Here is a 27693-nt window from a genome sequence, read left to right as displayed (position 1 = left end):
TGTTATTGGTGTTAAACGTTTTAGCCTCGTACTGAGGTGACTAGTTAGTGTGTCGTGTGTGTGTGTGTGAAGGCGGAACACACTCTGGGTGGGAGTGAGCAGCTCCATTCTCAGTGCATGTGCCATTTAAAGGCAGTGGTACTCAGCAGGAATGTGCGTCCTGCGCTGTGCGCTGCGAGGCGCACTTTATTTTTAACCGTTAGGGCGGGTCGAGAGCGCCGAGCTGCACTCAGTCCCCATGTCGCTGTCCCCGGCCTCAGCGCCTCACCTCGGATTATAACACACCCGACCTACAAACAACAGATTCCTTTCAACTATACATTCAAGAGGAAATTGCCAATAATAGTCCAAAATCACTATTGGTAAGTATTTTAATTATTTCATTTTAACTCAGAATGTTCACGACTTATTATTATTATTATTATTATTATTATTATTATTATAGGGATAATAAGGCCTTCAAGGCTAATATTTATTAAGTAAAGAAACTACACATGTATTATTGCACTGTATGGGCGTACAATTATTTAATTCTCTAATATATGATTACTTTTTTATAACTTACCATCTATTTACTTTCTATATTAATTATTTACCTACCTTGTTCATTAATGATATGAATTATTGTATAGTATAATTATGTATATTTATTATTAATGGCTGTATATGAAGAGTAGATATTGTTTCTTGGTGGTCTGTATGTTGGAGAGCTGTAGCGTGTATATCACACTGTAAAGGCCAAAGGAGATGTAGTTGAACTTTTTCCCCACTTCACTCACTAATGGTACTTGTTGTTTAACAAAGTTTAGATTTTACTTTATAATATTAAACACGGTGGGAAAAGTCAGATTAATTGATTGTTTAAGATGAGAAAGTAACAAACGTGAGCTGAAATCAAACTGTAACAGCACTGGAGCAGAAATATGATACTATTAGCTCCAAATCCTCTGTCTGTCTGTCTCTCTCTCTCATACACACACACACACATACACACACAGGCGCACACGTTTTCTGTCTATTACATAAACAGTGTCGCTTTTTTTGTGTTTTACTATCAGCAAAATTGAAACAGTCCTGTTTTATCACCAAGCTTTGAAATAACAAAGCAAGTTGGTGAACTATCTAGGGCTTACCTTATAAGGACAATCTGCTCTAGTCTGCACACTTATAATATAAGCTTAAATCGACATTACCAACCTGTTGAATGCTATTTGAAATATTCCAGGAATAGTCTAACATTGATTTGTTCCATTTTGGGCACTCTACAGTAGTTTGCAGTTTTTGTTTCTAAGCACTCAGTTATTCCTAGGAGAACACAGTAAATTCTATAAAATTAGTCATTAACCGGAATGAAATGCATGTTAAGACCTAGTGACCGTTCCTGCAAGTATTAGGGGTTAAATCACAATCGTATAACAAGACCATTTTTCAATTTTTCATATACATGACATAAACACGCACTATTCCTTTTTTTGTATCAGCTGCTATTAAGGCTTCCAGGATTTATTCTTGTATTTATGAATTTTTTTGCTTATGGCAATAATATTGATAAGCATTTATTTGTGGAAAAACAGAGAACTATTAGCTATTTTGTAGTTCTTCATGCCACAGCACATGATGGCATCTAAACCACGCCCGTCTCTAGTTTCGCCACTTTATCATCACACACGTCAGAAATATTCCACTACACCCTCCTGCTTTAGGAGTTTGCTTGGCATGATACTGTAGGAATATCAGCTGATGTCAAATATACGGAGTATCTGAAACAATATCCATTTTGAAGTCGAACCAGTAATAGAATACTTTGACATTTTTATGCGAGGACTATCCAGATAGCAGGAGCTATGTCACATGCTGTGTGATTGAACATAAACGAAAGTACTGTACAGTTGCAGAGCTCAGGCTGAAGGAGCTGAAGTAGACTCTGTACACTTTGATAAGGGTATTCCTGCTGAGGGAGGGAGCGTCATTCTCTGATAATATCCTCTCTGCAACCTCCTGATACAGAGAAGAGTGTGAAAGAAGTGCTTCTCCTTTACCAGGGCCTCTTTTTCTAACCTGTTAGTCTCTTTCTTCTTGGCTTCTTGCATTATATGATTATACGTTATAATAAGTGTGTCATGATTCAGTTGAGGTGACAATCTTACTGTGTTTAAAGCTTATATGATCATAAAGCATATTTCATTTGGTGATTTTTTAAATAATTGTAGTACAGTATTTGGTACTTAGTTAAAAGGAATATATTTAGTCAGGCATAAAACATTACTGATAATGGCTGGAAACATGTAATCATGTGATCCTAGAAAGTGTTAGGAAGTGTTAAGCCACACTTGTGGCTTGCAAATGTACTTTATGGGTTTCTTTTATTAGAAAGCATTTCAAGCAATTTGGCATTTATTTAAATGATAAAGAGCACTTTCTAAGCAAAATATTTAACAAAAATACATTAAAAGTACATTAAAAAATTATATATATATATATATATATATATATATATATATATATATATATATATAAATAACCTCTAGACAGAAACCTTTGCATTTCACAGATGTTCTATACAGTTTACGTCAGTGGTCTAGGAGATCCATTGTGAGACTTTAATTTTTCTCTTTGACAAAGTATTTTTTTAAAACATGTGTCACATAATTTAAATGTTATATATTAAAAAAATTATCTATAATATTATTCTGCTCAAAAATCCACTTTAATTTCTCAAGTGATTTCTGTACATTTGCCTGCAGATTGCTTCTGTACATTTCTGAATTCATAATGGCATCAGTGAACACTAGTTCCCCAAACCACTGCAGGAAAAACAGCCCCAGTCTTTTACATACCCACCTCTGGGCCTTATTTTAATTTTTAATCACAACTCTGCCGTTAGGTCCATGTTTCTTGAAGAAACAAACGCTTTTACTTCTTCTATATTTTTCATTAGTGTCTAAAGCAATCCATTTTTCTTGATTTTACTTAGTCTTCCTATATGATGTCAGTTTTCATTTAAACAATAAAAAAAAAAAACTGTGGATAAAGAAAGTTTTTTTCTTCTTTGTCCTTTGCCACACTAATACTGTAGATAATGCTACACATTTTCTCACAGCTTACATTTTTGTCCTTAGCAATTTTTTCAATTGCTTTTAACCTGCAATCCCAAGGTAATTTATAGTGGATGTGTGTAGTCAGCTTCAATTTTTTTTTACAGGTGTCACCATACCAGTAGCCACATGCAATGGTGTAGTTCATTACATTACAATAATTTTAAATTAACCCAAATATGCTTAAATATCCAAACACTTTTTGTCTAATATCGGACCCATTTATTTATTATATTTAGATTTTTAAACATAACAGTGTGCTTTCATTAAAATAAAATATATGCTTGAATACTGTACTTGTATATAAAAAAAAATGCAGTGATATTCATACATTTATAAGTACTGTATATTTAATAATTCATACATTTATAAGTACTTTAAGTGTCTGAATACTTTTGGGTCCATTGTGTAACAAATCCTGTCTTTGTGCCTCAAACAGTTCAGATGAATAAGTCTATAAATTGAAGTTGCTGAATCAAAGCTTTTACACATGGCTGAATCCTGAACTAAGCAGTCATGTACATTAGCTAAAAACACGTAATATGTGACGAAGTTAGTAGAATTCTGTTATTTTACTTGGAGGGGTTGCCCAGCCCCTTGTGTTGGGTGATAAGAGTAGGAAAAAGCAGCATGTCTCTGGAAGATAGAGCTATCTTTAAAACATACCTTCACCCTTCAGGCCACCGAGGTACATGCACGTAGTCCAAAATGCTCGCTTAGTCAAATGTCAGTGTTAATGACTAATTTGAAGAGCATAACCATGTGTTGCTGCGATGCCTTGTTGTTTAACAGTAGGTTGTTTTTTTCCTGGTATTTAAAAACTCCCACATCAAACAGTACCTGATTTATTGCCGGTTAAGTATTTAAAATCATATTCTCTGGTGGTTTTGCTACATTTTCAAATAAAATGTCAATCAGTTATGTGTTTAATGAAATAAGATTAATATTAGACCATGTACAATAATCATCAGCTTGAAAAAAAATCTGTTATATGTTTTGCCCTGATGCCCAGCAGAAAAATTAATAGATCTCTTTTTTCATTTTAGATCACCCATTTACCCCATTCCTCATTGTTCTGAGGTCTTCTGGCCTTTCTGCCCCTTTCCAGCAGCCATGACCTCCACCACGGACTATGACCATGTTGATATCACACAGCAGTACAGCCGCATCAACACGCGCTTCGAGCTGTCTGATGAGGAGCTGGACAATGATAACAGCACAGCTCGGGTCTTCGAGCGTTCACGCATCAAAGCTCTCGCAGGTCAGTTTTGTACGATGTGACCCAAAGGGTAATTTGGGGTAATAACACATTTTAAGATTTTTTTTTTTTTTTTCAAGTTCCTCTAAGCGTCTTAGACTAAAAAATCTAAGTCTAAGACAAGTCTGACCTCACAACCAAAACCTTTTCCTACAACTCGTTTCCTCCCCCTTTGCTTCTCCAGCCAGCTATCTCAGATCACTGTTACATGCCCAGCGTTCTTTAGTATGATTGAGCTGGACAGCTGCCCTGTCTGTCTGCATCCACAGCTCGAAGCAATGTCATTGCTGCTACACCTGTGGCATGGCTGCTCTGAAAATGGAGCCTTAAAATAGCTCTATGCAAGGCCAGACTTTTTGCATGTGTTCCCGACACATACACACACACCTACACACACATGTGTAATCATTCTTTCAAAGTCATTTTATTAATTCATTCAGCTTCAGAAACACTTTATCCTGATTTGGATTGTGTTGGACCTGGAGAATATGTATAAATGTATCTGTATGGGACTCAAATCAAATTGCAATCATTATATTCTTACAGTATTTATAATTTTTCAGAGCAAGACGGTAGGGTAAAAGGCTAAAGAGGAGTTGTGGATTGATATCCCTCCACACACACATGCACACAGCCATAACTAAGCCTTGGCATGTGCACAAAGCATTAAATGAAACAATTTCTGTGAATTTGTTGTGTCCATTCCTCAGATTATGTGACATTTTAATAAGGATGCTTATTTGGAAAGGACAGGTACAACAACTCAGAAAACACTATTTTGTGTTGTGATGTTTCTAAAGCCTGTGTCTTTAAGGTGCAGACATGCTGCTGCAGTAGAGAGCTGGTGTAATGTGCTCGGCATGTGCAGTGATCTTTATTTAATACAATTAGAGTTTCCTGACAAAGAGCGAGGGGGATATTAAGCAGACAGACTGAGAGTGAGGGGCGCTTGTGATCAAACAGCTTTCAAAACAAGCTAACAGAAGGGCCTTATTTCACATTATATACAGATAAATAAAATAAATTTGTTGTACAGTAAATATAAATTTGTACTCACTTTCGGGTTAGTTCCGGCTTCCTAAACTTTATGTTCAGCTTTCTGAATGCTTGCATTCTGTTTTCCTCACTTGTTTTCACAGACATATATTTTCTGCAAATATACAGTACACATCCTGCACTTTTTCACCTATCCCTTTCTTTATATGTGTTTTAAAAAGCTTACAGTGTTTTAATAAATGCTTTTCAAAACATGCAACCACATACTTCCCATATGATGATATCATGTGTTTGTGCAAGGGAGGAAGTGAGAAAGGATATACTATATGCATGAGTTGGGCGCTGGACAAGCTGCTCCTTGCACTAGCTGTGAGTAAAAAAAAAAAAAAAACAGGGAGGGAGGGAGAATGGGAGAGGAGGAGGACCCGAAGACAGAACAGAGGAAGCGATAGACTTTGCATCTGCCAAGCTGACTTGCAGAGGTGTGTGAAGCGCTGGGTGATGATGAGTAGTCCTTGTCTATGTCGCACCATGCCTGTGAGTCAAAGCCAGCTGCCAGAGGTGAAGCTCAGCCTGAAGACCAGCAGAGAGGTCAGTTCAATCCGCTCCAGTACCTACTCCTCAGGAAAGGATCTCCCCATCCGTGTCAGCACTCAAGCCACCAGAAGCAGGAGCACACCGCCTGTGTCCAGAGTTCAATGTACCGAGAACAAGGCAGCACCCAAGACTAACGGATACACCAAGCATGAACCCAAGAATTTCCCTGAGAGGAACAGCACTTCACGGCGCATTCTACCAGCCCAAGCCTCATCAATGGGCTCTGCCTCCTCCTCCTCATCTTCCTCATCCTCATCTTCCTATACTTCAAGGCTATCCCGACCCTCGCCGCCACAAAAACCTTCTTCGTCCTCATCATCCTCTTCACAGAGTATGAAACGCACCCGATGGCTAAGCCACAGCACCTCCAACATCTATTTCCACTCCATCTTAGACGGGAGGTTCAGACAGCTTCAAGGTAGACTCTTTTGGCTGCATCCTCTGCCCCTCTCTCCCTCTCTAAGACAAAGCGGACCATCCCCTGCCATGTTCCAGCATTACATATGTTAGTTAAGTGAGTTTGGTTGTGGTGGTTTTTGTGGAGTATTTGTTTACATGACTGCATTGCCATTAAATATTTAACAGTGTAGTATTAGATCACTGTGCTGGTACACTATGTTTAAGAAAATACTGATAGTGTTTTAGTAAAAACACTTCATGCTATGCTATATTTATGATCAAATATTCTTTATAAATAAATATGAATTTTGTTCATATAAAACAGGAGCATCGGCATTACTTTTTTAAGGGGCTAGATTAGACTATGTGAGGGTTACTTAGTCTTATTAATTGCATAATAAATAAAAATCAATAGAATAAGCATTTTTATAAAGTAACTTAACATGCATGGTATTTCTACATTGTTTTAATAAAATACAAAAGGACCTTTACACTGTCACTGCAGTTTTTAGTTTTGTTTGTTTTTTTGTTTTTTTTAAATCAGCAGGTTGTAAGCATACAACAGCTTGTGGAAATATGTTAACAATTCATTTGCATGTATTTTACAGTTATTTTTTTGCACTAATTTTAGTCACATAATTTCAGTGACCATAATGAAATCCATTATAATTCTTTATTGAAATTAAAATATAAACACTAATTTTAGTCAGTAGTCTGCTGAAAGCTGAAGTATAACTTTAAGTTCTTGACTCAAGGTAAAAAAGTATTAACTTTTGTTTTAGTGAAAGTATGGATTTAAATGTAAACAAAAGAAAATACATCAGCCTTATATCACGTACTGAAGGTTTTTAAAGCAACTCATGGGAGAATATCAGCTAACTACCAGCTTTATTGCTATCAAATATTAGTTCCAAGTTAACTCTCATGTTACAAATGAGCTGAGTGCTAATAGCTAGCCACTACAATACAAATTGCTTTGATAAATACAACATTTACATTACAGTGATGGGTGCCAAAGCTAATTCTTCATGTCATATTCGTTGTAGTTTAGATTTCTGAGGAATTATAACTCCATGAAGTTGTCTGATACTAAATAATAGAGCTTTGTTAACTCCCTCCTCTGCTTACTGTTAGCAAATCATTGTTATTATGCTAGCAAAGATTGCATGAAGTATTTCTTACAGTAGATCTTTTTCCAGTTATGCTAAGTTTGAGCTAACTTCCCCTAGCGAGGATTTACAGCTAAATGACATGTCTAAAAAATGAAATCCCTGAATTTATTTGTTTTGTAAGAGGTATATTTGAAAACAATGAGCCAACAATCCTAGTGGCAGTTTCATTTTTGGGCTTGGCATAAAAGCAGATTGTATTTCAGTCCTCTATTTTATTCCTACTTCTCTATTCTATCCCTCTCCTTCCACTGATTATTTTCATATAATGTCAACTATAACGTGACCTCCAATCACCTTGTTGGTCATATGACTCATTTCACTCAGTTAACTACAAGTTAGCATTTAGTGATGGGCACCAATAAATTTTCTGAATGGCTGTACAGCAAATGCTGACTGTAGAGCAAAACACAGGCTTGCTCAGTACAAGGAAAATCCATCAGTATAAATAATTCACTGGCCGGTCGCTAGACCTCGAGAGAAGATTTGAGAGCAAGGCATCAGAAGCTGAGCAACATTTATTCTCCTTCTGATGGTGATGCTTTCGTCTCTCTGATGGCACAATTTAGCCGAGTTTCTGTTCCGTCATGCTAGGATTGAACCAGGTGAGAACAGCCAGAGTGATGCACTAGGCAGCATTAAAAAAAAGAACAAAACGAAACAAAAAAAACAGAAGCCATGCTTGCTTACAGACTGCACAGTGAGGAAGTTAGCAGTTTGAATAACATTGTTTTTCTACCCTGGGGTAAAGTTACCAGATATAAAGATAGTCTGAAATCCCATTATGTAGGAGCAGTGATATTTAATTATACAGATAGGGGCAAAAAGTTTAATCTGAGTAGTACAAGTGTGGTTAGAATGTTTCCTTTTTGTAATTTTGATGACTTTTTCAGACGTTGATTATCGCGGTTGGTGTCTTTTTAGTTTTTAATGCTGCAGCTTTCTTTCTTCTGTAATATGATTCATTCAGATCTAACAATTTATCAGTATGGATAAAGTTTATTAATAGTTTATTAATTTATTTGTTTAATATAAGAGCGACATATATGCTAAATATAGTTTAACAATGCTTCTGCGTGATGCACTGTTTTTTTGTAGTTAAGGGGTAAAACAGGGTAGGATAGTGTTTTATGGAGGGTAAGCCTAAAAGCATGGGTCCTTTCAGGCACTTGTAGGCTGTATGAATGTTTTCCATCTATTTTCTAAAGTACCATTAGCTGTATTCTCTCTCTTCCCCTCCCTCCCTCTCTCCTCCTCTCTCTCCCTCCCTTTCTCTGTCTTTCTCTCTCTCTCTCCTGTTTGTCTTCTGTTGTCATGAGGGCTGAATCACTTTATAAAATAGTTATTAATGATGCAGATTAATTTAAAATCTTGTTTGGAAGGTCCTGGAGGAATAAATTTTTACATACCCAAAAGTAGGAGGATTGGTGAGCTTTCCAAGCTGACACATCATTTTTTTGTATTTAGCATTATTTAGCATTTAATCTATTTGACTGTTCAGGAAGCCCCTTTGGTCCAATTATTTCATAAAAGCAACAATCAAAAATATATTTGTCGTGAATAAAGTCAAAACCTACACCTCTATGCAGATTTCTGTTTATCTCAAATACACATTGCTCAGCACATACTATCTGTATCTATGTACTGTTAAGGCCCCGAAGTCATAAATCTATGTTAAAAGTGAACATATGGACAGAGAGGGAAAAAAACAAGTAAGCATTTGAGTCTAGCTAAGTTAGCTAAATATTTTCCTCTCACTCTGCCCACTAGATGAGAGAGAAGCTGTGCAAAAGAAGACCTTCACAAAATGGGTAAACTCCATCCTGGCTCGAGTCAGCTGCCGTATCTCAGACCTCTATCTAGACCTGCGGGATGGGAGGATGCTCATCAGATTACTTGAGGTTCTCTCAGGGGAAAGACTGGTGAGTATCTGCTACTACAACTAGGATGAAATCAGTAAGACGATAATGTTCAGACTTTACCAATAGTCTGTTTCTGTATTTTCTAGCCGAGGCCCACTAAAGGTCGAATGAGGATTCACTGTCTAGAGAATGTAGACAAGGCCCTGCAGTTTCTAAGGGAGAAGAGGGTTCATTTGGAGAACATGGGGTCACATGATATTGTGGACGGAAACCACCGTCTTATCCTGGGACTTATTTGGACAATCATTCTTCGCTTCCAGGTGAGCCGAATGCCACAGATGTATGATTAAAGTGCTCCTTCACGAATGAGTAACATGTGATTAAAAATGAGAAACAATTCTCAAGCTATTCAAACATCCTGCCACACATAGAATATAGCAGTTTGCCAAGATTCCATGTTTCTACAATGTTTTTTAATTTTGTTTCACAGCAACAAAGCGTTAGTATTTATACTGACAAATAACAAGATTTGTATTTATTATTAATCACTACTACATTTGACAGCCAGTGTATTTTTAGCATAGCTAGTTCAAACAATATGAGCTGCTGCATAATTTAATCCCTCAACATAGAAGAAAAGCAGAGCAAAGGTATGGAAGTAGTTAACTGCTTTTACTTTGGTTTGGTTTGTTTTTTTAGTGTGTTGAAAAAATGTTTTTAGCATTTAGCATTTTAGCTTTCAATCCTTACATATCTTCCAGAATTGAAACCTTAATAAGTTGTAATTAAGTGACATTATGCGCGACAGTAACATTTTGATTAGGCATTAGTGATTTAAAATGAATAAATTATTTAACCTTTGCTCATAATTTAAATGGCATAAAATAATGATAATTTCTGCATGTTAGGGACAGCCAGCATACAGTGTAACCATCTTTCTTCAACATACTTTCTGTCTCACAGATTCAAGACATTGTAGTTGAGGTAGGCCGGGTAGACAAGACGGGTAAGCAGGAGACGCGCTCTGCTAAAGACGCCTTGCTGCTTTGGTGTCAAATGAAGACAACTGGGTAAAATATTATCAGCCACCTTGATCCTATCGGGATATTATATGTCACATTCGATATCGTATATTGGTTTTTAATTTTGTATTCTTTTGTATTTTTAGGTATCCAAATGTTAATATCACCAACTTCACCACAAGCTGGAAGGATGGCTTAGCTTTCAATGCCCTTATCCACAAACACAGGTAAGGGGAAACAAAAGCAAAATAATAAAATACTGCCACAAAAAAAAAAAAAAAAAAAAACGTTTCTAATCCTTTATTCTTTTAGGCCAGATCTGATTGAATATGGCTCCCTTCAGAGGTCCAATCCAACTCATAATCTTCACCAAGCTTTCAATGTGGCTGAGAAAAACCTTGGAATCACCAAGCTACTGGACCCAGAAGGCAAGAAGATATCTTTATACCAAAAACTTTTAATAAAAACATTCTTATTTCATCATTGTTCTGTTAACAAGAACATCTTTGTGTTCTGTCATTTGTAGATGTATATACCGAGAACCCAGATGAGAAGTCCATCATCACTTATGTTGTTGCTTTCTATCACTACTTTTCCAAGATGAAAGCTCTGGCAGTTGAAGGCAAGCGAATTGGGAAGGTGAGGGAAGCTGTACTTTTGTGGGTGTGTGATTTATTTAAATCAAACATGCACTGAAAAGGCATGTCACTCTTTAGGTGCTAGACCATGCCAGTGAGACAGAGGAGATGATTAAGATGTATGAGACACTTTCCTCAGACCTGTTAAAATGGATTGAACAGACCATCATTATCTTGAACAACCGCAAACTTGCGAACTCTCTGAATGGAGTCCAGCAACAATTACAAGCCTTCAACTCATACCGTACTATAGAGAAACCTCCAAAGTAAGAGATTGAACCCAATGTACTTTATGATATTTTATGACCTTGCAATAGCTCATGTTTAATTAATGTTAATTAAATGTCAATAAAGATTTCAGGAGAAGGGAAACCTTGAGGTACTGCTCTTCACAATCCAAAGTAGGATGAGGGCCAACAATCAGAAGGTTTACACCCCTAAAGAGGGCGCATTGGTGGCAGACATCAACAGAGTGAGACTCCTCTTTCAAATTTTGAGATCTACCTCTGCTTAACTTTTTTCTACTATTTTAAAGTACTACTTCTTTGAAGTTAATAATAATGTGGCAAAAGTTATTTGTGAAATATTAGATATTGAGCACGAACAATTATCACCTGAACCAGGCATGGGAACAATTGGAGCGGGCTGAACACGAGCGAGAGAGGGTGCTTAGGGATGAGCTCATCAGGCAGGAAAAGCTTGAACAAATGGCGCGTCGCTTCGACAGAAAGGCTGCCATGAGAGAGACCTGGCTGCAGGAGAACCAAAAACTGGTAGCACAGGTAAATTGTGTTGCCTACATGCCAAAGACATGACATGTTGTTTATCTATCTAGATATTTTATATGAATTTTAACATACAGAATTGTACTTTACCTTGTAGGATAATTTTGGATACGATCTGCCAGCAGTAGAGGCAGCAAAGAAAAAGCACGATGCCATTGAGACAGACATTGCTTCATATGAAGAGCGTGTACATGCCCTGGTGGCCTTGTCTAAAGAGCTGGAGGCAGAAAGGTACCATGATGCTAAACGGATTGATGCAAGGAAAGATAATATCCTCAGGCTCTGGGACTACCTCCAGGAGCTTCTGAGTGCTCGCAGGGGGCGTCTGGAGAAAAATCTCACCTTGCAAAGAATCTTCCAAGAAATGCTGTACATCATTACCTGGATGGATGAGATGAAGGTAGAAGAGGGTTTTCATTAGTGTTATGAAGGATTTTCTTTCAGCTTTACAGTACATTTTTGTGTAAAGATCTGCCTATGCATAATATTGATTCAAGCTTTAGGTTATTTTTGTCATGATTTATATATGTTTTGAATGTAACTTAACTCATACTTATCATTAGCCTCGTCTGGAGTCAACTGATTTTGGGAAGCACTTGTTGGAGGTGGAGGATCTTCTGCAAAAGCATGCGCTAATTGAAGCAGATATTGCTGTGCAAGCAGAGAGAGTGAGCTCTGCTAATGCAGCTGCTCTCAAATTCGCAAATGGAGACAGTTAGTAGAACTTCTTTCAAACTTTCCATGCTGTTAGCATGTTATTACGCTATTATCACATACAATTATTACCAAAATGGTAAAATTCTAAGTAAATGTACTGATATATGTAAATGTATAAAGCGAAAGAATTACACAGTATTTTCACTATATAATTATACATAGTTTCACCTATTCATTTTGCTAACTTCTGTTTTCCGCCTCCTTGACTAGGCTACAAACCATGTGACCCCCAAGTGATTCGAGACAGGGTACAACACTTAGACCTATGCTATCAGGAGGTGTGTGCACTCTCAGCTCGACGCAAGGCCCGTTTGGAGCAGTCTCGCAGATTCTGGAACTTTTTCTGGGAGATAGCAGAACTAGAGAGCTGGATCCGTGAAAAGGAACATATCTTTTCCTCTCTCGACTATGGCAAGGACCTGACCAGTGTGCTGGTGCTGCAGAGTAAACACAGTGCTTTTGAAGATGAGCTAGGTGCTCGGGGTGATCATATGAAGGATGTGATGGCCGAAGGTGAGAACATGGTAAAAGCCAAGCATTTTGGTGCTCCTAAAGTGCAACAACGCATGGATGAAGTACAAAGGCAGTGGCAGCAGCTGGAGGATCTCGCTGCCTTCCGCAAACAGAACCTCCAGGACACCCAACGTTTCTTTCAGTTCCAGGGTGACGCTGATGACCTTAAGGCCTGGTTGTTGGATGCCATCCAGCAAATGAGCAGTGAGGATATCGGGCATGAGGAGTACACTACACAGAGAATGCTCAAGAAACATCATGCCCTAAGGGATGAGGCAGTTAAGAATGGAGCCACTATTGATGCTTTGACCAAACAGGCCAATTCACTGCCAGAGGAGCTTAAAAGCACACCAGACATCCAACGACGTCTGAAGGACATTAGGGATCTGTACATGGAGCTTTTGTCTCTCTCAGACCTGCGGCAAAAGAAGCTAGAGGACACTTTGGCCCTGTACACCATTTTCAGTGAGACAGATGCCTGTGAGCTTTGGATGGGTCAGAAAGAGACATGGCTGGTCGGGTTAGAAACACCAGAGAATCTGGAAGATTTGGAGGTCGTTCAAAATAGGTATGTCCATGTTCTAAGCCCACCCTGGTTGGTATGTGTCAAGTATGTCATGGTGGAGCGGCATTTAGTACTTCTTATTTTAAGAACATATGGGCATTACTGACCCACATGCCATTCCATTGCAAATTCCAAATTCAAGGAGCAGCATGATGACACTTTGGATGAACATTTTGTAATATACAGTTTTCATGCATGAATAATTTCTTGTGTTTGTCAGGTTAAGCATTCTTGCCCAGGAAATGGACAACATGCAGACACGGGTGGACAATATAAACAAAACCGCCAAGCAACTAGAGGACAGCAGGCACCCACGATTCAAAGAAGTGAAGGAATGTCAGACTCGGCTCAATAAGAGGTAAGGACTAGTCTTTAGATATGACTTTCAAGCCATGCCAGCTTAATTTAGTTGCCCCATTAAATATAAAAAATCATAGGACTTTAATAACTCTTATACTCTTCTCACAGGTGGGAAGATTTTAAGAATATGGTAGGATTTAAGAAGCAAAAGGTCGATTCAGCACTCAGTCTTCACAACTATGGGCTTGAGTGTGATGAAACTGAGACATGGATCAAGGAAAAGACACGAGTCATTGAGTCTACGCAGGACCTTGGAAATGACCTGGCTGCTGTCATGATTATTCAGAGGAAACTTTATGGCATTGAAAGAGACATGGCTGCGATTCAGAATAAGCTGGACTTCCTACATGGTGAGGCCCAACAACTTGTTAAAGACCATCCTGAGCATGCCGCCGACATCCTGGACCGACAAGCCGACCTAAACAAAGCTTGGGAGATATTGAAGCAAACGCTAAAGGATAGAGTAGACTCTCTTGGTGAGGTGAGCAAGTTGCAAAACTTCTTGCAGAAACTAGATGACTTTCAGTCCTGGCTTTACAAAACACAGAAAGCTGTTGCATCTGAGGATATGCCTATGACCATGCCAGAGGCAGAGGGACTCTTAAGTCTTCATGATGCTCTTAAAGATGATGTGGATAGACATGAGGAGGACTTTCACAGCATTAGAGACACTGGAGCAACCGTCACTCGTGACCAAGAGGAAGATGCCCAATACCTAGAGCTGGATCAGAGGCTGAAGGACCTAGATAAGGGATGGGATGAGCTGCAAAAAATGTGGGACAGTCGAAAGAACCTATTAGACCAAGGCATGGGTTTCCAACAGTTTTCAAGAGATGCAAAGCAAGCTGAAACCATCCTGAACAAACAGGTACGTACTGTATACCAACCTTTTTCCAGCTTTTTGGCCAGTCAAACCATTAGCCCGACTACAAAAACATTTGTATATTTGTGTTTACTTTTACTAGGAGTACGTTCTGTCTCACCTGGAACAGCCTGAGACACTTGATGGGGCAGAGAAGGCTTTGAAGAAGCATGAGGACTTCGTCACCACTATGGAGGCTAATGAGAACAAAATATTAAGTACACTAGAAGGAGGTCAAAGACTGATAGACAGTGGAAACCTTTATGCCCCAAAAGTAAAGGACAAAATGGATTCAATCCAAGACAGGTCAGGAAAAAAAAATGTATATATGTTACATTTGTATGCTACTGTGTTAAGGATCCAACATACAATCTGGATATACAGCATTTGAAACTTGAAAGTGGTTGTAACACTGTACAACCCGTAACAACTAACTTTTTTCCATTAAAAAGCCTTTTATTGGTTTATTGAGGTCTGATAGAGCCTGCTATAAGAAAAGTAACCAAATTCACATTTCTTTGAAAGTGTGCATGGATTTTTCTTCTTGCAGCTAGTGTTAGAAATATTACCAAAGCATGCCATGTAATCTCACCATCCTTGGGTCAGCATTGAGACAAGAGCATTAGGCAGTGGAGAGGAAGTCTATATTTTTCCCATAAGTGGAGGTCGTCTGCTGTAGTGAGAGCTGGGCGCCTGTACTGATGGGTATTGATCTCATCATAAAAGTGCTCCTCTTGAACAGCAGAGCTTTGTTCTGGAGAAAGTGAGACTTTCTCACTCTGAGTTGTGTGTTAGTATGTACTGGAAAATCGCCTTATGTGTTATTGTATGTTTCTTCAGATATAAGAAGAACCAAGACAAAGCCAAGGAGGTATCTGAGAAACTCCGAGATAACAAAGCCCTGCAACACTTTCTTCAAAACACCCAGGATGTAAGTGAAATTTCAGCTCAATCTAAATGAATATAGATGGAATTCACTTCTATCATTTCCTTATCACTTTACTTTTAATACTCATTATTTACTAACGCTGCCTTGTTTCTCAGCTTACTCTGTGGATAAATGAGAAGATGCTGACCGCTCAGGACAGCTCATATGATGAGGCTCGCAACCTCCACACCAAATGGCAGAAACACCAGGCCTTTATGGCAGAACTGGCTTCAAATAAGGATTGGCTCAACAAAATTGACGAGGTTTATAAATATCTATATCACTATAAAATACGTCTTACTAACATATCACAAACACCTACAGTATACTGTAAGTCTTATATATATTGAATGTATATCTTCTGAACCTTGTAGGAAGGCAATGAGTTGATGACCTCCAAACCGGAGTTTGAACCCATTGTGAATGATCGACTGACGAAGCTTCACGAACTGTGGAACATCCTGGAGCACACCATACAGGAAAAGGCCCGGCTTTTGTTTGATGCACATCGCTCCGAACTGTTTCAGCAGAGCTTGGCTAATTTCAAAAAATGGTTAGCTGATCTGCGGCAGCAGCTCCATGGTGATGTTGATGAGGAGGTTAAAGATCTTACTAGTGCCAAAATTCTTCTCAAGAAGCATCAGGTAAATATTCATATTAATTTTTGAAGACACAAACTCTTCAAACAAGCAACAGTTCAGATGGTCTGCCAACTTCTGTTTTGAGAACACTTGTTTCTGGGATTTGTTTGAAATTAAATCGGGTTAAAGTAAACATTGGTTTGTCTGTCAGAGGGAACCTTTAAAGTTCTCTTGGGAACACTACAATTATTTTTTGAAAATGTTCAAAAACAAAGATTACTATAAGGCCTGTACTGAAAATAATGCAAAATTGCATAATTCTTTTCTTAATTGACATAGGTCATTTAATTCTCATGTTGGTAAAGCAACTCCTTCTCTATACAAAGGTACTACTTAACATATTCCACATAGTGCAATTTGAATGACTCATGTCAGTTAAAAATAATACAAATTTAGCCCACTTTGCCAGAGCCCTCATGAAAACAATCCAGGGACCCTTGATAAACTGGTTGCATATAAGAGAGTTTCAAAAGTGCTCAATTTAATATGAATGAATTGCTAATTGGTGCTTGTTTTAATCAACAAAATAATGAAATGTTGAAAAAAAAATGTTATACAGTACTTTCCCAATTTGTTGTAACCACTCATGCCTATAGTTTCCTTGTGTGTCTCCGGTGACTCAGGTGAATGATAATATTAAATGCTGTAATTATAAATGAAAATATCCTAAATCATAATATAGCTGATGTTGCTGGGTTACTAGTTCGTTATAAATGAACTAGAAACTGAAAGTGATTAATACACACACACACACACACACACTGCACATACCGTACATTCTGTGGGGAAGAAAATTAACATTTCTTAATATACTTTATAATTTGTGCCAAACAATCTGCAATAAAAATAAAAAACAGTTATAATGCTTTCAAATGGCATAAAGTAGGCAAAATTAATAAGCATAATTACTTAACAGAATTTGTTTTGATCAGAAAAGGGGATGTGCGTAACCCACCAAAAAAAAAACCATATGCCTGTTTTGCCGTTTCACCTGTTGTTTGAATATTTTATATGGCATCAACGTTTGATGATGTTACAGGCCAGTTAAAGTGTTCCAGTGTCCCCTTATGCTGGCACTGCAAACCCAGCATTTGCACGGTACACAGTTGTCATTTTGGAATGTAGGAGTGTCAGTGTTATGCACAACAGGGAACCTCCAGTTCTGGCTAATAAAAGATTATTTTTTTATGAATAAGTGAGTAAATACGTAAAAAAAAAATTCAAGGCTTAACTTAATAACATTGTAAAATATGGGGTAATTGCAGTAAATGAAAAATTTATTTGAGCCATTTTAGTGATTTTTGAGACCAGGTGACAATTCCTACAGACATAATCAAGATAGAAAGCCAATAGGGTTATTAAGGTTTATTTATTCATTCATTTGGCTTCAGGCACTGCATTATCTTGGTGAGAGTGGATTCTATCCTGGAATACATACACTGGTCACAAGGCAAGGTCATATCTCAGGGACTCTCATCTCTGAATACACACCCAGGGGTAATTTTAGCATAGCCAATCCCTCTACTAGTTTGTTGGGAGGTAGAAAGAAACCAGAAGAATCCTTGCAGACACAGGGAGAACATGTAAGTCACCTGAGCTCGAGAACAAAGCAGGGACTGATACCATTTTATATAAAGTACTGTGCTAAAGTCTTGAGCCACCACACATTTTCTCATATTGAATAAAACATAATAAAATTAAATTGGGTGGCACAGTGGTGGTTAGCAAATTGCCTGTAGTGTGTGTGTGTGTGTGTGTGTGTGTGTTTGTGTGAATTAGTACACAATTAGTACACTGGAATTCATTTTGTAAATTGGGGAACACATGTTTTACTGTGAAAGGCTGCAAATTGTCTAAAGATACAATTTAAAAATAGCTTTTTATGCAACAACCTCAACAGCAATCTCATTTCCCCTCTCGTCTGTTTCAACCACTCAGCATTTAGCATCAGCAGTATCCTAATCACTGGCCTGATCATCTGTCATTATCTGCACATGTTTCACACTGGTTCATGCCTTAAGTTAGATATTGTTTATGCTTAAATGAATTATATTTCACTCTGTAGCTTAATAAACAAAAAACAATCATCTGAAACTGACCAGGTTCATGGATTAAACTAAAAATGAGAGCTACAGTAAATAGTCCTTTGGTAAGCCTGGAGAACTATCCCTCAAGACTACATGAAAAAATACGAGAAAGTCAAAATATGGAGGAATGAGGGGTTGCTCAAGACCTTTTCACAGTACTATATATTGAGTCTAACTGTTGATTTGCTTTATATTAGAAATAGTCTGGTTAACTCTGGTGATAATGTCTGGTTAGTCTGGTTACAATTCCATAAAACGTGTGGATTTATTACTTGAAAAGTTTGAATGCTTTGTGAACAGCATGTCTTGTACTTCTGCAGATAACACAGAATCAAGTGCAAGTCCAAGCACGGGAGCCCGAAGAGCTGCAGGAGACTTTGCAGCAGCATACTCAGCTAACTGAAGAGCAACCTGAGCTGGAAGCTGAGCTCATGGCTGTCCAGAGTGACTTTCAGCAACTCCTTACCCCTCTGGAGCAACGCAAAGGAAAACTTGAGGCGGCTAAAGCCGTGTACCAGTTCTACAGGGATGTGGAAGATGAGATAGTAAGTGGCAATTCCACAAGAAGGGCTTCACATAGCTCTAATGAACAGTCAATTAATATTTTGTTTTTTTCAATTTTAGCTCTGGCTTGAAGAGAGGTTGCCTATGGCAAAGTCACAGGATCATGGGAACAATCTACAGACAGTTCAGCTTCTCCTGAAAAAGAATCAGGTGGGCTAGTCTTATCCCGCCATAAGGCAACATCACAGCTGTTAACCTGTGTCACTTTTTGCCATTAACCAAATTTATCCAAACACAGACTCTCCAGAAGGAGATCGATGGTCACCAGCCACGTGTGGATGAGTTGTTGCAGCGTGGTCAAGGTATGATGGAAGCTGAAGAAAGAAGCCCAAAGGCAGAGGATATCCCTGAGAAAATGGAGAGGTTGGAGGAGGTGTGGGCAGAGCTGCAAGATGAGATGACAAAAAGACGAGCTCGACTCAATGCCTCTAATGATGCCCAGCAGTACTACAACGATGCAGATGAAGCAGAAGCATGGATTGGTGAACAGGAACTCTATATGATTGCCGACGATGAGGCGAAGGTAGATCTGTTCAGGAAGGAGTAGCAAACAAATGCTGTTTTTTCCATAAACTTTAGTTTGCTATTTGTAATTTGAAGCCTTTGACTTGACAGATCTTCTTCTCTCTTCTTGTAACTTATAATCTCCACTCTTTTCAGGATGAGCAGAGTGCAATGACATTACTAAAGAGGCACATGATTCTGAAGCAGGTTGTTGATGAGTATGCAGATTCTATCCAGGATCTTGCTGAACGTGCTCAGAAGATGTTTGCTGAAGACCACCCTCAAGGGTATGCTGATTTTACAATTCAGTTTTAAAGCAATCTCGATAACAAGTGATGTGTCATAGATGTTAGATGTTTATTTTTCTGTGCAGGGAGGACATCATTCGGAGACAGGGTCAGGTGGACAAACAGTATGCAGGGCTGAAGGAGCTAGCTGAGGATCGCATGACGAAGCTTGATCACACTTACGATCACTTCCTCTTATGCCGGGAGGTGGAAGATCTGGAGCACTGGATTGCTGAGCGTGATGTGGTGGCTTCTTCACAGGAGATGGGACAGGACCTGGACCATGTTACGGTACTGAAGAACATGCACACCTTAAGACACTTTGAAGATGAAAAAGTCTAATAAGATATTGAATGAACTTTTGTTTTAGACCTGGTGATTATGTCACAGGCTAGATTGTGAGTTTGTAACAAGGTATGAATATATAATGCTGTGTTTTTTTTAATATAATGATTAGTCCATGTGACTCTGTAAATGCCACATAGATGCTGAGGGACAAATTCAGGGAGTTTGCCAGGAAGACGGGGACTGAGGGACAGGAGAGGGTGGACACTGTGAATCAAATCGTTGATAAGCTGATTGAAGGTGGTCATAGTGAATCATCTACAATGGCTGAATGGAAGGACAGTATAAACGAGAGTTGGGCAGATCTCTTGGAGCTCATTGACACCCGCACACAACTCCTCAGTTCTTTTTATGATCTGTATAAGTAAGTTGATGTGAATAAAATGGAACTAGTTGGAATATATATTAAATATTTCTCAATGCATGTGGTTTTACATATGTTGTCCATTCAATAAACAATTAAACTGGAGATAACTCAATGTTCTAACCTGTCCTACTGTTCTAGGTACTTTTGTGATGGTAAGGAGTTGGTGGTCCAGATCAAGGAGAAACAAAATGAGCTTCCGGAAGATTTGGGAGAGGATTTCAGCAAGGCAGAGTCTTTCCATCGCGTACATGCTGCATTTGAAAGAGATATTAGCTCTCTTGGAAAGCAGGTAGATCACTATTATATAAGACTTAAATAACCTTAGCATCAATTAAATGCTGATTTATTGTACCTTTACAGAAATGTAAGTCTTTCAGCCATCTTACATTTGTTCTGTTCGTCATATATAGGTACAGGAGTTTCAGGACACTGCAACTCGTCTGCATGTTCAGTATGTTGGAGTCCAGGCAGATGACATTAAGGTAACAGAAAAAGAAGTAATAGATGCCTGGAAGGGTCTCCTGTCTGCCTGTGCCGGCAGGAGGAAACAGCTGGAGGAGACAGCAAACAAGTTCCGCTTTTTCACCATGATCAGGGACCTAATGGCCTGGATGGAAAGCATCATCCAGCAAATAGAAACTCAAGAGAAACCAAGGTGAGCTGGGACTTTACTCTACATAATTAAAGTCGTTTTGTGACTTTATACATAAAATGTTTCTAAATGTGTCTGTGTGTCATGTGTACATCTTTAGAGACGTGTCGTCAGTGGAATTGCTAATGAAGTATCACCAAGGGATCCGTGCAGAGATCGATGCTCGTGGACCAAAGTTTAATGACTGTGTGGAGTTAGCGGGGACTCTTCTAGCACACAAGCATAAGGACTCAGATGAAGTAATCAGATACTGCAGTATCATATCATAAGTATCTTTTATATATGGGGTCGCTCTTGTAGGGGTGTCGGAGAGGATTGATTTGTTAAAGTTGTGCTTTTTTCCTGTTTCTTTTTCATTGCTGTCTCCTGTAGATCAAAGAGAAGTTGCTGCAGCTAGTTCAGAAGAGAAAGGAAATGTTGAATAAATGGGATGACAGATGGGACTGGCTTAGATTGTGTATGTGCCCTGGAATTATCACATAACACATATCGTCACTTACAGTTAACACTTCATGCACATTTCACTAGTTATCTTTTATGTATATAGTCATGTGAAACTACTGCTATTGTCTCCCCCTAGTGTTAGAGGTGTGCCAGTTCGCCCGGGATGCATCTGTAGCCGAAGCCTGGCTGATAGCTAAGGAGCCATATGTGGTCAGTAAGGACTGGGGTGAGACTGTGGATGAGGTAGAGAAGCTGCTCAGGAGGCATGAGGCCTTTGAGAAATCCACTGCCACCTGGGAGGAGAGATTCTCTGCGCTGGAACGGCTTACAACAGTAAGTGCATTAAAGCTGTGAGTACGTATGTATAAGAGAATACGTGATTATATAATTACTTATGTGCATTTTAATTCGTTCTAGCTTGAGCTGCTTGAAATCAGGAAGCAGCAGCAGGAATTGCTAAAATACAGACAGGAAGCGGAAAAGGACAGCAGGTAAACCTGAGTTAAAGTCAGATCCTTTGAGGAGGTTTTATGCTCCATAGCATAATTTCATTAACCATGTATCCTTGGCGATTAGGGTTGAAGACACAGGCTTCGCTGACGAGTCCTCACGTTTGGACACAATCGAGGAGCAATCTTTAGTTAGTGATTTTTTTTTAACTTTTCCCCTTCATCTCCATTTTTATACTATATCTTTAATTGTATATTGTAATGGCCATTTATTAAACATTTTTTTTTACACACCTGTCTTTGTGTTTAGTCTGGCATGGTAGCAGCAGATCCCAGCTCAAGCCATGGAGATATCACTGCGGGCGATTCAGCGGTGCCCGTCGTTTCAGATATTCAGGAGAGTGTCTCTATGGAACTGGACCCCTCAACATCTACTCAGGCTACCAAAGAGGCAGAGCACGCTGCCACTTTTCCCTTTACATCGTCACAGTCCGTGCCAGTCCTGCTGGAGGGAACCCTTGCGCGTAAACATGAGATGGAGGGACCGAATAAAAAAGCAACCAACAGGTAATTTATGTTGTCCTTTCACTTGTGTTGTCATGATATCAAATTTGCTGACATGTCACATGAAGTGCATTTTATCTCTCTATTTCTATGTCAGGTCCTGGAACAGCATCTACTTTGTTTTAAAACCTGGCCAGCTTTCGGCCTACAAGGATGCAAAGGGTTTCAGCCATAATCTTACATATCATGGAGAGACCCCACTTTCACTCCACAATGCTGTTTGCGAGGCTCTGTCCAGTTACAAGAAAAAGAAGCAGGTGTTTAAACTACGGTAAGCATAGCAAAACATATGGTTTATTATTAAACCTAAAAAGGTTTAAATGTTTGTATTTCCCTTTCTAAATGTGATCATAATATTTTTAAGAGTAGGCCAGTGCCTTTTCTTTATATAGGAGCTATGTCGGATGTATAATTTTGGGTCAATCCAGTTGTAATATTTGTCCCCAATAGCCTACACATCTGCACAGTTTTGTCCTCTGCCAGATCGCTTGGAAAATATTGGGCCATATATTTAGTATAGTTCTGCCAGCTGTTAGACACTGTATGTAAGTCTCAATACCACAAAACTGAATGATAATGGCAGAACATTTATTATTTCTGCACAGTGTTAAGGATTATTATCCTGTTGCAAGATACATTTCCTTTTGAACAATCTGGATTTTAGAATCAGGTTAAATAGAGATGCATTTTCATCCTTTTTTCCCCCCGAAAAACCATTGGAAGGCAAACTTCTAAAATCAATTATATACAAATATGTGCTTCAGTCACCAGTAGTTAAAATGACTTCAGAGTCTTGGGAGTTCTCCTTTGAAACCTAATCAGATTCTTTCTTTGGCCATCTGGAATGAAACTCGAACCCATGCATTGTTGTTTTCTGTTTTCTAGGCTTGGAGATGGAAGTGAATACCTGTTTCAGTGTAAAGATGAGGTCAGTTCTTTCCCAGAATATACTTGTAACACTAAAGCCAATACTTTTGTACTGGATTTAGCATGCATGCATCATAAAAGCAGGGAGATGTGTATTTATTTCTGTTTTCTAGCACTAGCATACTGCAGTAATTCTAACATATCACGTGCAAATATATGTTCTAAACGCCTGATTATAAAAATGGATTACCACTGTATAGGATCACTCCTGCATTCTGTGACAGGCAGAACTGTCATGGAGTTTTCATTTCACCTTTCTACATAAAGTTAGGGGTTTAGTCTGTTGGACTGAAACGGAGTGCTTGGCTTGGTTTGAATTTTTTTTTTTTTTCAAATTATAAAGAGAAACCAAAATACATTGTCCAATGACCAGTGAAATAAAATCTACAAAAATGAACAAAATATAATTTTCTTGGTGGTATAGAGAGTAATTCTTTAAAATATCGTGTTTTGTACACATTATTACATTTGGCTAATGTTCCTTGTCACATTACCATAGGAGAATGCTATACTTTGACGTTTATATCAAGTTTTTGAACAGTCCTGACTTTGTTAGTAAAAAAAAAAAAAAATTCCAGAACATTATAAAAATGGTTTGCAAAAACTGACTAAAAAAACATATACAAACTATAGGGAAATGTTCTGTGCCCCCTCCACCACCTCCTTTATTATCAAAATACCAACTAAGAGAGAATGCAGTACCAGAAGCATGTAGAAGTTTTGGAGGCTTGTGATGGCCCAATATACCTTACTAAGCCTCATTATGTCTTTTTCCTCCAACTGAACACAGGTTATTGATTTATTAAAGTTATATTACATAATTTGGCGAAATATTGTGTTGTGTATGTGACAGAAGTAAAACTTAAACCAAAAATTATGCTTTGCGTGTGTTCTGTGTAAAATGTCATATACAGGTACATCTCAATAAATTAGAATATCATTGATAAGTTTTTTTATTTTTATAATTAAATTTAAAAAAGTGGAACTCATGTACTGTATTATATCAATTTATTACACACAGACTGATATATTTCAAGTGATTATTTATTTTGATTTTGATGATTATTGCTTACAGCTAATGAAAACCCCAAATTCTCATAAAATCAGGATGTTACTCGAGACAAATGAAAAAAAAAAGACTTTTAGTACAGAAATGTGACTACTGAAAAGTATGAACATGTACAGCACTCAATACTTGGTTGGGCCCCCCTTTACATGAATTCCTACAGCAATGTGGCGTGGGATGGAGGCGATCAGTCTGTGGCACTACAGAGGTGTTATGGAGGTCCAGGTTGCTCTGATAAAGGCCTTCAGCTATTCTGCATTGTTGGGTCTGGAGTCTCGCATCTTTTTCTTCATAATAGCGTATAGATTCTCTATGGGGTTTAGCTCGGGGGAGTTTGCTGCCCAATCAAGCACAGAAATACGATGGTCCTTAAACCAGGTACTTTTGGCAGTGTGGGCAGGTGCCAAGACCTTGGACCTAATCAAACTCAGTGGACCAACACCAACACATGACTTGGCTCGCCAAATCACCACTGACTGTGCAAACTTTACACTGGACCTTAAATAACCTGTATTCTGTGCCTCTCCTCTCTTCCTCCAGACTCTGGGATCTTGATTTCCAAACTAAATGCCAAATTTTCTTTCAGGGGACGTTGGCCCACTGAGCAACAGTCTAATGACTTTACTTTGACTATCTTTAAACGACGACTCAAGACGCATCTGTTTCTCCAGTACTTGAACTAAGCCACCCCCACACCCCCCCAAAAAAAACTCTTCCCAGTTGTGTTGGACTAATGGCACTTAGTTATTAACCTAGTTAATCCAGTGTAAGTATGTATCCAATGATGTAAACTTTAAAGCACTTTTTGTAAGTCGCTTTGGATAAGAGCGTCTGCCAAATTCCTAAATGTAAATGTAAATGTAATGTAGCGCCAATCAAGAAGAGTTGAGTGCGGTACATATTCATTTTTAGTAGTGCAACATTTCTGTACTAAAAATCTTTTTTTTTTAATTGGTCTTGAGTAACATTTTAATTTTCTGAGAATTTGGGGTTTTTATTAGCTGTAAGCCATAATCGTCTAAATTAAAAGAAATAATGAATTTAAGTATGTCAGTCTGTGTGTAATGAATCTATATAATACATGAGTTTTACTTTTTTTTTATTAAATTAGTGAATTTTTTTTTTTTTTTATGATATTCTAATTTATTAAGAGGCACTTGGATATACTAAAGAGTGTGTGTGTTAAGTGTGGTTCCACACTGGTATGAGATTTGCTTTTATTTTTCAGTTGCTTGTGTCTAAAATTTTCATTTTAAATGAAATAGTTTTCAAGTCATTTTAATATTCTTGATAACATCTTACTTCCACAGGAAGAACTAAACATCTGGATTAAGGGCATAGAGAAAGCAGCAGAGTATGTGACAGAGGAGCCTGTAGCGGAGCCTTCAGAACCTCGAGCCCAGAGCTTGCCCCTTCCTACATCTTCAAGTGCTCCTGAAGTTTCCTCTGTCAAAAAGGAAAAGGAAAAGAGGTTTAGTTTATTCGCCAAAAAGAAGTGAGAGGGACCCTTATAAGTCAGGACCTCAGAGAAAACAAAAAAGAAACCTCAGAGGACAGACAGTTGAAGAAATGAACTGATTTATATAAATGTCCTACATGCATTTTTTTACATTATGTTAATTTTTAAGATAGAAAATTACACTTGTGCCTGTATTTATGCCAGTGAACTATTGCAATGGTCCACTTGTTTGCTTTTTTTTTTTTTTAACCTCCCCCCCTAAAACATACCGGATCCATATTCAGACAAAAGCACAGGAATGCTGTTTTCACACTCAACCAAAGATATATATTTTTTTTGCATTACTTGAGCGTCTTTTTGGCATGCTTTCTTAAAATTATTTTGAGGATTTATAATCACACATTAAACATTTTCTCAATTTGCCATACTTCTTAAAATGGTTGTAAACTGTGATACTGTGCTCTTGGTGTTGGAACTTGTACAATATACATTGTACAATTTACAATTGGACGTTACAGAGTTTGTTGTACATGCCAATTAGTCATACAGAAGTTTACTCAGGAGGTGTAGTTTATACGCTGTACACTACTGTATAGAATTAATACAAGTGCAGTAAGCACAGTGGTCAACGAAGTTTTCTATTCTTCAAAACTTTCCCCAATATACTAATACAGTACCTTGCTGGACAAAGAAAGTTGGCAAGTGTACTTAGAATAGTCCAAAACCTCTAACATGCATAATGTTATTTTTTTTCTAATGCATGAATGGATGTCTTTATTTAATATGGTGCTATGTTAATATATGCCACAGTGATCACAGGCTCTTTACTGACATATCTAAATTTATAGCAGTTATCAAAAGCATGCTTCATGTCTGTTGTTTTAATCATATCACATTAATATCATGTTTTGTATAAACTTGAGAATATAATGTTGGGTCAATGATGTTCAACACAATCATTCAGTTTTAGAATGTATATTGGAAGAATGTGTAACACCAATTTTAATGTAACACACTTCAGGAGGAAGTAAAGCCATGAGAGAGCAAAAGAAAACAGTAAATATTGGAACTTATTGGATTGGTTAGGGAAAAAATATAAAGGTATATGTTTATGCATAAATAATACATAATCAAATCTGATTGTTTTAAATGTATTTTTACTTGTATATTTCCATCAGGGCACCTAAATGCAGTGGGATTTTTGCCCCTGCCCTAATACAGTGGTGTGAAAAACTATTTGCCCCCTTCCTGATTTCTTATTCTTTTGCATGTTTGTCACACAAAGTGTTTCTGATCATCAAACACATTTAACTATTAGTCAAAGATAACACAAGTAAACACAAAATGCAGTTTTTAAATGATGGTTTTTATTATTTAGGGAGAAAAAAAATCCAAACCTACATGGCCCTGTGTAAAAAAGCAATTGCCCCCTGAACCTAATAACTGGTTGGGCCACCCTTAGCAGCAATAACTGCAATCAAGCGTTTGCGATAACTTGCAACGAGTCTTTTACAGCGCTCTGGATGGATTTTGGCCCACTCATCTTTGCAGAATTCTTGTAATTCAGCTTT

The 27693-nt window shown here is 38.0% G+C and overlaps 1 protein-coding gene across 2 annotated transcripts; it reads left to right on the top strand.

Annotated features, from left to right (window-relative positions):
* Positions 1–116: 116 nt before the first annotated feature.
* Positions 117–27358, top strand: sptb (spectrin, beta, erythrocytic). Of its 2 annotated transcripts, XM_053509380.1 has the most exons (37): positions 117–362; positions 4142–4356; positions 9285–9436; positions 9523–9696; positions 10340–10446; positions 10545–10625; positions 10711–10826; positions 10925–11037; positions 11115–11302; positions 11391–11508; positions 11660–11818; positions 11919–12221; positions 12385–12535; positions 12749–13619; positions 13837–13974; positions 14085–14844; positions 14942–15144; positions 15679–15769; positions 15883–16029; positions 16141–16410; positions 18815–19039; positions 19119–19208; positions 19297–19581; positions 19719–19849; positions 19936–20140; positions 20335–20558; positions 20700–20850; positions 20972–21216; positions 21314–21452; positions 21586–21670; positions 21794–21990; positions 22075–22148; positions 22234–22297; positions 22417–22673; positions 22768–22941; positions 23556–23598; positions 25974–27358. In XM_053509380.1, the coding sequence occupies exons 2-37, from the start codon at positions 4209–4211 to the stop codon at positions 26160–26162; spliced, it is 7068 nt and encodes a 2355-aa protein (XP_053365355.1). In that variant the 5' UTR covers positions 117–362; positions 4142–4208; the 3' UTR covers positions 26163–27358. The 2 variants fall into 2 exon arrangements, with proteins under 2 accessions (XP_053365355.1, XP_053365356.1); XM_053509381.1 differs by lacking the exons at positions 117–362; positions 4142–4356 and adding an exon at positions 5733–6364.
* Positions 27359–27693: the final 335 nt, after the last annotated feature.

This window comes from Clarias gariepinus, chromosome 13, assembly GCF_024256425.1.
Source record: "Clarias gariepinus isolate MV-2021 ecotype Netherlands chromosome 13, CGAR_prim_01v2, whole genome shotgun sequence".
NCBI lineage: Eukaryota > Metazoa > Chordata > Actinopteri > Siluriformes > Clariidae > Clarias > Clarias gariepinus.
Note: the sequence above shows the minus strand (reverse complement) of the source record. Positions and strands in the feature narration are given on the sequence as shown.

What these genes read in the sequence shown, in the direction of transcription:
- sptb (XM_053509381.1), top strand. Translation starts at nt 5,851, where the DNA reads ATGATGAGTAGTCCTTGTCTATGTCGCACCATGCCTGTGAGTCAAAGC. An exon ending in TTGGAGGTCGTTCAAAATAG is followed by an intron (nt 13,620 to 13,836) that starts GTATGTCCATGT and finishes TGTGTTTGTCAG; the next exon opens with GTTAAGCATTCTTGCCCAGG. An exon ending in AATAAAAAAGCAACCAACAG is followed by an intron (nt 22,674 to 22,767) that starts GTAATTTATGTT and finishes TTTCTATGTCAG; the next exon opens with GTCCTGGAACAGCATCTACT.